Here is a 12,536-nt window from a genome sequence, read left to right on the forward strand (position 1 = left end):
TCAAACCTTTTCATGTGAAGGACCCCCAAAATGATATGTATTTGGCCACGGACGCGCATCTCAAAATATTTAGTTCCAGGGACCCCCCCCCCCCCCCCCCCCCGAAGCAAAATTTGAGTTACAAACGTTCGCTTTGAAAATACATATATTCATAGATTTGCACTCTGTGCCACGCTGTGAGCTTTTATATCTGCTATTTTTCACTGGTTAAGTATTCAATAATTCTAGGCCTAAATGAAAGATTCAAACTGAGATGTAAAATGTAATAAAAAAAATAACTAAATAAATAATGATATTTAGGGTATATTAGTATTATGTTAATGTTTAGTAATGAGCATAAAAACAAAAGAGAAGTGCGTTGTGTTACCGTAGTGAAGGTATGATGGTGGTCTGAGGAGGCCTGTTGGCTTTCCCAGTGTCAGATCTGGTCCTGAGGTTGACGGTCGTTGCAGCAAACCAGCTCCCAATGTTATTTGTGTTACTTATCCAGTTACTACCTACTAACCTGTGGGAGATGAGATTATTATGTTAGGGGCACACTACTGTATTTGTTTCAGGGATTGAACCTGTGATCTTTCAATTAACCACTTGACCAGCTCCTCTTGTTTAGCTTCTTGGTTTAGAGTCATGGTAGGCGTTAGAATTAAATACCAATTAAATAACTTGCTGTGTAAAACATGAAAATGGTATTTAAAGCGTAATTGCTTTTGTTGTGCCATAGTGCATCTCCCTTCACTCACACCATGAAGAAGTAATCGTTGCTTTGAACCAGCCGAGTCATGATTCCTTCTCGTTGACACCACTCTGTGGTGCTCTGCACCGTGTTCACCTCCAGTAGGGTCTCACTGCCACAGACCCCAGCAGTAGGTAAATAACACTGCCATGTGTCTGAATCTGTGCATGATGTGAAGGCTGTCTTGTAGCGCAGAACCACCTGTAATTATGAGATACAGTAACAACATAGAAGTTATACATTACATGACGATCCTGTTTCTGTTTACAGTATAAGTGGATACGGACAGAAGCTTGTAAATTAATTTAAAGGACAACTTTGTTTTTTTACCACAAGGGTTCATATTTTAGATTGTAATTAGAAAAAAGAAAAAGTGAGTTTTAAAATGTTTTCATTTGCTTCGTTCTATTGTTTTATCGCGTTTACCATGCTAAAATGTGGGGCATGCGTACGCATGGGGGCATGCGTACAAGTGGCTAAATATGTCTTTTTAGACACAATAAGCCAGCAGTTTCTTTATTTACAGTAACACTTCTAGCCCCCATACGTCATATCCAACCATGAAAGGTTGCGTTGTATCTTGGGAATGGGCTTATTCTGTGTAAAATGACATATTAGCCACTTGTACGCATGCCCCCAACTACTGAAATAAAAAATGTCTAAAACAATAGAAAGAAGTAAATGAAATGAAATCATTTTAACACTCATATTTTATATTCTTTAATTACAATCTAAAATATTAACCCTTGTTGTAAAAAACTAAAGTTGTCCTTATATGAGTAATAATGATTATTGTAATGATCATGATGATAATAATTGCGACCTGCCCATATATCCCTGATGTCATCAATATTAAGCCCATAGCTTGGAATGCCCACATATTGTTTGAGTCTCATGTGGTCTATAACATAGGACATCTATGATGTCAGACGTCAGTCATATCCATATTTGGGAAAATATTTTGTCCAACTTAACCAATCGCAACTCGAATCACACTTGCAAATGAATTCTGTCCTGTGCGAATTCTGTCCTGCTTTTCGCCCTTAGGGCGTCATACTGGCAATTATTATTATAATAATACAAAAATAAAAATAAACAGTTAATTAAAAAGATAGACATGGTTCAGTCAGTGAGAAGAAGTTAAAAACTGTAATGAAGAGCGAATTAGTTAGTTAATAGAACATGAACCTCAAATCATGGAACTGGTACAAGATGGAGAGATTAGTAGAGTACATTAGATTAATACAGAATATGGATTTAGTTTGGGAATTGCAAATTAAATTAATTAATCAATGTAATTTGAAACGGACACCATGTTCCAAGATTATTATAGTTTTGCACATTTTGTTTTCTTTTTGATTCTTTTGAGATTTAGAATAGTTGTTATTTTTTAGAAAAGGCTTAGTTTTAGTTTTAGTTTGATTTATTATAGGCTAGTTTAGTTTTATTTGTATATAATTGGTAAAGGGCCGAGATTCAAAACGTTCAGAAAAATTGTGAAAAACATCTAAAATCTCACGACTTATCTCGATCTGAGGCGTTGTGAGATTGTGAGATCAGCTATTTTCACTATTAGTGAAGCTTTGAGGCACGGGGCTTCAACAGGGCTTGAAACTGGCACAGATTTTACAACACATAATACAGTTTCAGTTGGTTTGTTCTTAATTCTTAAGTTTCTTATTCCAGTTTTCATTCTTTTTTAATTAATGTAATCTTGAACTGCACCTACCGTCATAGTTCCATTTGCGTACCTGTCCTTTGGATAATAGGTCATGACCGTTCCATAAAAGTTGTTCTGTTGGGCTCCTGCATGCTGGGCTCCACAGAGCAACAGCAACACCACTGCTACTGAAGACACACTCATGACTTACTGTGGGAATGTAAGATCCACTATCGTGTTTTATACACACGCACACACACACGCACACACACCCCGCGCGCACGCACGCACGCACGCACGCACGCACGCACGCACGCACGCACAAGCACACACACACACACACACACACACACACACACACACACACACACCAAACATTTAGAATATTTGAATTTGACAGTGGAACAAGACAAACCTGGTATGAGGAAATTTGATGATCTGTCTGTCTCTTTCTAGTCTCTCGATTAGACTTCTGCATTCCAAGAGCGACAAACTTTTCCCTGACGATGGCTAGGCAGATTGGTCTCTGTCAAACTGTGCCTGCCTGTGTAGATCAAAGATTACATACAGGTACATTCATGGTAGTAATTGCGACCCTAGGTCGCAGTTTAGTATATGAACGGTCACAGCTTGTCTGTATGTATCTCTGTCTGTCTGTCACGCCTGACACTGTGGTTCTATGGGTTTGTCACTTCATGCTCTGACATCACTGTGATGTCAGGGGAACCACTCTTAACAGAATGGGTTTGCCGCTCTGACAGCATGCTCTGGCTTCACTGTGATGTCACACTAACAGAATCCCTTTTATGCCCATATATGGAGTTCCCTGATGTCATCAATATTAACTCATTGAGTGCCAATCCCGAACTAGTTCGGCTTTATTAGCGTATCGCAGAGTGCCGATCCCGAACTAGTTCGGCTTTAAAAAAAAAAAAAAAAAAAAAAAAAGATTTTGAAAAAAAAAAATTTGAATTTTTTTTTTTTGGACCCCATCAAATCTGGTGAACATGATTTCAATCGCGATTTTGCATGTTCCACCCCCATACAACCCCATCTAACATACAGGGCAGCCATTTTTGTTTACATAACATGTAAAACATAATGGCTATTATCTCAAGAATGCCTGAACGGATTTCCAATCGGATTTTTTTGTTTGAAAGCTGTGAACAAACTGCACAAATCCACTCCAATGCAATCCAGGATTGCATTGGATTTTTTAGAGCTCATTCTTCTCTGTTTTTTTCCCATGCATGAGGTGTGCAAGGTTTAATCGAGGCTAAATTGCAGAAAATAGATCTTCTAAAATGCTTGGTAGCCAATAGCTAACTTCAAGCTAACTTCATCCTCTTCCTGTACATGCACAAAGGAAAGTGTTCAGGCATGTCATGGCTGCAGGGCTTGTGCATATACCAGCACTGTCTAAGTAGAATTCTCTGGTCATTGGGGCCCTCTAGTGGTGAAAAAGGGGGCACTCAAAGAGTTAAGACCATCACCAAGGACTTCTTATGGGAATGCCCATATATGAAGGCCACATACCACACTGACGGCTGGTTCTACAGACAGAGATCTCCATGTGTGGGCATACTGTAAAATCAACACAAATGCCTGATGTCAGATGTCATAGACATCATAGGACTTTCACATAATAAATAACCAAGTAGGCATGTTTGGGCTCTCACAGCATATCCATATACAGTACATGGATCTCCATATATGGGTACTACCAGGGGTCTCCATATATGGGTAACTGGTCCGATATACATCACTGGCCAGATGGCCATCGCCCTAGGTCGCATGTCGCCCTGAGGCGTCTTACAAGTAATATTATTGTTTTCATATGACCGTATGTAGAGAGTAACACTTACAGGATATAACCCTACTCATGTCAATGTGGCTGCAGTAAAAGGTCTGTTGAGTCTTATAGGTCAATTTCAGTAAACAACAATAACAATTTTCTGCATTGTTTATTTGCTGTAGAAACATAACTTGGATCAACACATGCGGTGCGTTCGGATATAGGAATATGAGCAGCACACTGGCGTGCCCTCTGGTTGTTTGTTTATTTGAACGCACCCTAGATCTTGACAAGTCCCAGAAAAGACACGCTTGAGTGGCAGCATAATATGCATTCCGCACTTCCGCCCTCCCTTTTTACAAGTTGTTCCAATGAACTGCTATGAAATCCAATGTATTTTGGAGAAGCGGCATGTGTACAGGAAATCTAGGTACTTTGTTTGCTTCACTCATATATGAACCACTGTAAACCACTGTAAGTTATGGTGACACATTTTGAAATAACGTTTTTATACAGAAATACATTTTTATTGGTGAGTTAACTTTCCATCATGTTATCCTTGATAAATCCTTGGTGTTATCCTTGGCAAAAACTGCTGTGCTGCCTCCGGGCAACTGATTTCCCCCCTTGGGACATCACTGTGATGTCAGGGGAACCACTCTTAACAGAATGGGTTTGCCGCTCTGACAGCATGCTCTGGCTTCACTGTGATGTCACACTAACAGAATCCCTTTTATGCCCATATATGGAGTTCCCTGATGTCATCAATATTAAGCCCATATCTAACAGGACTTCATATGGGAATGCCCATAATATGAAGGCCACATACCACACTGACAGCTGGTTCTACAGACAGAGATCTCCATGTATGGGCATACTGTAAAATCAACACAAATGCCTTCCCAAAACATGATGCCACTCTATGCCATTTACAGAGCAAGATCACAATAACAGTAGAAAGAATACACTATAGGCTACCATTACTGATCATCTTGGCACAAAATCCCCAATTAAAGGTGTATTCAGTGATAATAAAATTGGCCGGGGGTCATCTTGTCCCTTACTGGCCTTACAGCGTGGAAATGTTTAGTTTTTTATAGATTTTTTACACCATTATAATGTTCATCATTAGACCCAATCACTGAATATCGGTCGGCCTACGTCTCCAGCTTCAGGATATGTATGATACCTACGAGACTGTGGCATTTTATGAGTTCAGTAGTTTACAATCTAGGCATTTAGCAGACGTTCTTAATTCAGAGCGACTGTGGTTCTCAAAACTTTTATTTTGACCATCATAACTAAACATCATAACATACTGTAACTACGGCCATACTCTACCCTGATTGGTCGAGGACTGGCTGGCCACCTCTGAAAAACGAATCTAGCTATGCTGGCAACACAGGCCATGGTGGAAGTCCTTATATGGTCAACACACATTCTAGTGAGGAGAATGAATGGAAAATGTACCAATTATATTTTTATTTGAATGAAATACAATCACTGAATATACTTTTAACGCATTGTTATAATAGACTGTCTGATAATAATAAGATATTAATTAAACAAGACAGTAAATGTAACAGGAATCATCTTCATTTGCATTATAAGGTCTTTAGCCTCCATTTTGCATCAAAACAGGTTCATACAGGTTCTTAACTCATTCGCTGCCTTTTCAAAATGGCTGCCAAGTACCAGGATGCCACGTTCCTAAATTTCTAGTGCACGGATCAATTTTTAGTGCACGGATCGTGCACGCCCATGCCTAGATCACGCACCACATGTGTAGTACTTTTTCACAGCTTTCAAACAAAAGAATCCGCTTGGAAATCTGTTCAGGCATTCATGGGATAGAAGCCTTCAAAGTCTTCAAATGTAAACAAAGATGGCTGCCATTTTGAAAGATGTGTTCGTTATGGGGCTAAACATGCCATTTCGCGATTGCGATCATGCCTAATACATTTTAGGCATTTTTGTATTATTTTTTATTTTTTTTAAACGGGAAAACTCGGGAAACTCGGGCCATGGCAGTCTGGGGGTACTGTCGGGAAACTCGGGCCTTGGCAGTCAATGAGTATTGCAGTTTAACAAAGAATTGCATAGTTGTATCACTGCATAATAGTCAGGTTCAGTGTGGAGATACAGTACTGATGCCATAAATAACAAAGCCCCCAGTGTGCAAGAACCTCTTTACTCAGAAAACAGGCTATAAAAGTCGTCAGGTTCTTCTCCGTCGTCTTCTTGAAGCTGAGCGTCCTTACAGAATGGTGGAGGGATCAACATCTGAGGATCCATGATCCCCCGGACATTGTTGAAGAAACTGGTGGTGGCAGAAAAAAACGAATTGAAACAAGATATCGTTACACAACAATCAGGGCAAACTCCCAGACTGAAATCAGAAAAACAGAGCATTTGAAGGGTAATTTCTAATTAGTAGCGGTCGGGAGATACACGCACATCCACACTATTGCAACGGGTGCTGGATCAAATATTGAAGACTGAAGAGAAGAATGATCCGCACACTGGGCTATATTGATTGTCTTAAGTACCAACTCTTATGCCTTAACTTAAAGGCCTGTCCTGTCTCCGACGACCACAACCTTTCGTCTGAGAGTTCCGACTCTCCGACATGCAGCTTTCCGAACTCTAATTCTGGGTAATGCTTTTCAGAAGATGCAAGTGACGTCATGTTGTAGTTGAACCGGACCTTTCCGACGATTTGAGCCCTCTGTCTGTCCCTTCGGTCAGGTGTATACTGAGACAGTATACTGAGATAGTCAGTATACACCTGACGAAGGCCGGAGAAGCCGAAACGTTGTTTTTATACCACTGGTTAATACAATGATTTGGGGAGTTTTAGGACAGTGTGCGGATCCATTCTTCTCTTTAATTTCTAATTAGTCGCATGTATGTCGACGTGGCTCAAAGAAAACATCTGATTTTGGTCGAGCGACACGGTGTGTAGCCTACTGTCACATTCCGCTCCTCGGTGCATGGACTTTGACTGTTTATTATTTTTTGGACATTGATTTAGGCCTAATTGTGTTCTGTTTTAGTCATATATAGATGTTGAGTTGTGCTTAACATTGTGTAGTTCCTGTTTTCATTAGTTAACTGTGGCTCCACCTGTGTCCTCGTAGTCTCCCAGCCTATCCCAGTGTTGATTGTCAGTTGAGTTCTGCTGTGTCTAGTTAGTCCTAGTCTATTTATACCCCCCTGTGTATTTTTCATCTCTTTGACAGTTTGTTGTCCTATGTAGTGTTTGGTGGCTATCCCCTCAGTATTGGCCCTTTACCAGTTTGTCATGAGAGTTGGTGTTTTACACTTGCCTATGTTTTGTATGACACTTTTGTTATTCAAATAAATAACTTAAGTTGAACCTTTGCTGCCTAGCATTTGGGTCCTGTTCCTCACTCACTCTTAACAGTGTACATTAGGTGACAAACTGTTAACAGGCTAATACAGAGGGCATGACCCCAAACACAAAACAAAGAAGCATAAATGTGCCCTGAAACATTGTACTTTTCCAGTTAAGAGGACAGGGCTAGGACATTAGTCTAGAAAATATATACATTTTCAACAGTGGAGTGGCCTTGACTGAAAAAAGTATTTGGGCAAGCCTTATTTCCTGTCATATGAACAGACCCGGAGTTTAGGCCAGTGGTTCTCAATTTATTTTATGCTCAGGGCACCCCGGTAAATAACGTTTTCATTGATGGCACCCCTGAATTACTTTGGTACATTTTAGCACCTTACATTGTCATGTTACGATGATACACAAACATGTAAATCTTTCCCCCCTAACATATCACCCTGGCCACAATATAACTTCTGGTTGGTTCTAGCGGAAGTGGCGGAAGTGCTGCGTTTAACGGACTTTACACCATGCTTTGCAGTCTTCCGGTGAAATTCTCACGGCGGAAGTTGAACGGTCTCTGCCTGATATTGTCACCAGGCTTTTCTCTTCGCAGATGAGTAAGCCTGGCTACGCGAGGCTACTAACATAATTATAGTATGTCACAAGGAGAATATCCGTTTCCATAGGACAGGTCGATAATAACGTCATAATCTTAAACACTTGAACCCCAGCATCTCTATTCTGGAGAGAACATTCACCAAAAATAGCTGATCTATTGTGAGTTTGAAGATCAACTATTTTTGGCAAAGAGACTTGGAACTCCAAGTACAGTGTAACTCAGTTCTGTTTTAATAACTATAGAAGAGGTAAAACTGAAGTGATATTGATACATTCTAAATATTATCAAAGTATTCTGACGCAGCCCTGGACTTGTGTCATGTGGCACCCCAGGGTGCCACGGCACCCACTTTTTTGAGAAACAACTGACCTGGTCACCATCCATCCATGTTTGTCGGTGTGGAACAGAGTGCTGATGGGGACACATCCAAACTCGGTGACAGTGCTCATGTATTTAGCTGTAGCAGAGAGAGAAGTCAGGGACGTGCAGAGAATGTTAGAGAGGCAGGGGCTGACATTTCTAAAAGGGCCTTTGGTGAAAATAATGAAAATAGCAGACCTCCAAGCTCACAAGTGTCGCAGCGCAACGCGTTGTGAGCTTGGAGGTCGGCTATTTTCAGTGCTTGATACCACACTAAACTAAGCATAATCAAGTGAATACTGGAGATGTGGTGTAACGGCATGGATTTATATATAGAGGGCAATTCTTTCAACATAAGATGCTGCATTCAAGTTCAGGAGAGTTTGGACAATTCTCTTGAATGCTGTCTTCAGGTATATGGCATGAAAAAGGGGCTATTTGCACTTCTTTCACCATAGTAAAAGAGAGGGCACTTTTTATCGACGGGTAAAAGGGCATGGGCTCAAGACCCCTTTCATGTGTGCACATAATGTGTGCACGTGCCTGGAGAGAAGTACAGTAACTCCCTGGGGGAACTTGGGGCAGCACCGTGCTCAAAACAAGAAACATGTGAACATGAAAGAGGAAATGCACAATGGATGACATTTCTACACTAACAATAAAGATTAAACAGGATTGTTCATCAGCAGAAATCTTCTGGCATGGCCCTAGCTACCATTGAGATCATGACCTTGATGTATTTTTCCAGACCAAAAGTTTTTTCTATATTCGTGCAGCAAAGATATTATGACAGGAACTATTGCCAGTTTTGCTTCGTATGTACAATAGTGTCGCGCATGGGAAAACATGATGATCTACAAGCCCTCACCACGTTTGATAAAAGTATCACATAATACTGGAAATTACATCTAGACCCCCGCTTGTGGGCATGGTCCCCCTTCAAAAAAGTGCACCACTTTGAAGCATTTGTATGTACGATAGTGTCGCGCATGGGAAAACATGATGATCTACAAGCCCTGCACGTTTGATAAAAGTATCAAAATCCACCAGAATACTGGAAATGACATCTAGACCCCCGCTTATGGGCATGGTCCCCCTTCAAAAATGACCTCAGTATTTTCTAAATCCTGTCTACGGGCCTGGTAAGAGGACAGAAGTGTGAAAGATGTCATTGCTTTTAGCTTACCCTTCCCCCACCGTTTCCTCTTCAGTTCCCCCCACCAGGTGTTGACCAGGACTCCCTGATTGGGTCCAGAGGAGCTGCCCAGCACAGCCTGGCCCAGGAGAGATGCATCCTTCGGGATGGCCAAGGGATGGAAGTCTGCCTTCAGTCGCCTCTTGCAACACGAGTGGTTCTGGTGGTCGATCCTATACAGAACGCGCTGGTAGGCATACAGTATAGGGTGACATTGTTTTTTTCAAATATTTATTTGGAACAATTTCCTGAATGCTTGGATATGCTGTATGTGCAGTATGTCATTGATGCGTTATTTGGAATCACACCACAGCTCCAGGCGGAGCCGCTCGTTTCACCAGCGTTACGTCGGCAGGTAGGGTTAGGTTTAGGCATAGTTTTACTGAGGTTAATAGGGTTAGGTTTAGGCATATAGTTTTACTGGGGTTAATGTTAGGGTTAGGGTTATAGGTTTAGGCATAGTTTTACTGAAGTTAGGGTTAAGGTTATGTTTAGGTGGTCGGACCACCCGGCAGCTCCGCACGGTGCAAAAGGAGCGCTCCCTAGCTCCTGTTCAGCCGATCAAAAGCTTCCATTGGCGGGGTTTGCCTGGAGCTGTGGTGTGATTCCTAATAACGTGTCATTGATCTGTTTATTGATTTTCATGTGATTGGCACTATTGTCCCCCCACCTCTTGATAGAGTAGAAGTACATCAGCCCGGAATGTCTTGTTCTCGTGAGATCCAATCTCTCTGAGGCGAATACGCTTGAACAAAGCATCATACGTGTATTTGGCGAAGGCTGTGAACTTCCCACTTTGGACGGACTGTGTGAGAAAGACAACGAATGTGAATTACATTTATTTTGAGGTTAGAGTTGTGTAGTCAAAATCTTTTAGGTTAATGCATGTTTAACAACACATCTAAAGAATTTTAAAAACGTACCACGGTTAGGCTTCCAGTCATGAGAGGCGGCGATTCTGTGATAACGAAAATGATTTATTTTACTCAAAAGAAAACAATTATTCACTCAATTCAACATCACCTGGCAAGGGGTTCTGTACAGCACTTTTTTTTTACGAGTATACAAATGTTATCATTTACAAGCAATAAACAGAACAGCAGTTAGTATAACATTAACATGTTTATAGCTGGCTGCATATGCGGCTGAGCAGCTGAAACCAGACACAATGAGACTGTTCAGCTGCTGCTGAAAGGGAATTCATCCTGATTTTAAACATCCATATATACTGTAGGATATAGTGTTGATTTCGTCGACTAAAACGATGGCGAAAATCTTTCAACTACCTTTTTTCACTGACGAAAACAAAATAAAAACAAAACAAAAACTAAGCTATGATGACTAAAACTAAATATACTGACAATTTCATCAACAAATAAAAGCTAGACTAAATTGTTAGGGAGGGACTATAGTGTGGAGAAGAGATCCAGTAGAACTAAAATACAATTAATTTTATGTTTGGTTGCACTCAGATCTACAAGCTCACTACGTGAGTTGTGAGCTTGTCGATCGGCTATTTTCAGCATGCAACCAAATGTAAAATCAGCCATTACGACGCCATCAAGGCCTGCCAAAATACATTAAACATTATACATTTAGTATAGTATAAAATATGACTAAAACTAAATTACATTTTACTATTACTATTTGAGTAAAACTAAATCAAAATTTCCTGTCAAAGTCAACACTGATGAGTACTGCCCTACAAAGTTTTTTGGTTTCACCAACTTATTTGTGTATCCCAAAGGTCAAATTGGCCTTCATGATATTGGAGGATAAACAAGTACCTCAATAACAGATACACAATCAGTGTCATAATCTCTTATAAATCTTTATGTCATTTGGCTGACCAGTTGACACTTTTAAACCCATTTATCAGTCGATGTTTTGTTCGTAGTTACTGCACCCAGGCTTTGTAGAAGCCGAGTAGCCTAGGCCTAAATGAAAAAAGGTAGTCGACTAAAAAAAATTGTCATAGATTTAGTCGACGAAATCAACGCTGCTACTCATGTCATGTCTGCCATTAGTTTACTCACTGCATCGGTGAGGTGTCTGGGCCATGCAGCCCGTCAGCGCCAGGCATAAGAACAGGAGCAGGATTCTCATGGCTGCTTCTCTCACACGCATGCAATGGAATGAACAACAACACACCAGCTGTGGCATTATAGAGTCAGAACACTTCCTAGTAAACAAGGCTCCAGTTTCACGTCTACTTCCGTGTATTTAAAGTAGCCAAAAAACCCTTTCCCTTCATACTGACAGAAAAGAAAAGGTGTGTTAAAGGACACTATGGAGAAGGCGATGATTTTAAATGACAATATGCTATTTGACCTACGATTTACAATTTAGGCACTTAATCCAAAGCGACTTACAATAAGAAAGGAAACATTAATACATCAAATGCATAGAAATAGTAATCCAAAAAACATAAGTAGACTTATGCTGCATTCACACTACGAAAAGCCAAGCTAATGGTTTGCTTGGTAATTCAATGTATTCTCTATGCAAACCAGCTTAAAAAAATTCCAAGCTTTTTTTTCCAGCTTGGACATTTTTAAAGCTGGTTGAAACATTGTTAACTTATGAAATTACATCTGGCATAGAGTAACTGCTAGGTCTTTTTTCTGTGCACTTTATTTGCGGTGCACTTTATTTTGCTGGGCACTTTATTTGCTTTGCACTTTATTCTGCCGTGCACTTTTATCTCTGCTGTGCACTTTATCTCTGCTGTGCACTTACGTAGTACCCGCATGAAGTATTAGCAGGCAAGGAATTTTTGGTAGCATTTTAAGTGTTTTATCTAGGGAAGTGATGGC

At 40.4% G+C, this 12,536-nt stretch overlaps 1 protein-coding gene across 1 annotated transcript; it reads right to left on the reverse strand.

The window, feature by feature from the left end:
* Nucleotides 1-6,378: 6,378 nt before the first annotated feature.
* Nucleotides 6,379-11,826, reverse strand: epdl1 (ependymin-like 1; the record flags this gene model as incomplete). Its single annotated transcript, XM_080741640.1, has 6 exons — nt 6,379-6,508; nt 8,535-8,622; nt 9,712-9,907; nt 10,391-10,525; nt 10,644-10,678; nt 11,757-11,826. The coding sequence occupies 6 exons, from the start codon at nt 11,824-11,826 to the stop codon at nt 6,379-6,381; spliced, it is 654 nt and encodes a 217-aa protein (XP_080597766.1).
* Nucleotides 11,827-12,536: the final 710 nt, after the last annotated feature.

The sequence above is a fragment of the Nannobrachium achirus genome (genome assembly GCF_963921795.1).
Source record: "Nannobrachium achirus genome assembly, chromosome: 14".
Classification (NCBI taxonomy): domain Eukaryota; kingdom Metazoa; phylum Chordata; class Actinopteri; order Myctophiformes; family Myctophidae; genus Nannobrachium; species Nannobrachium achirus.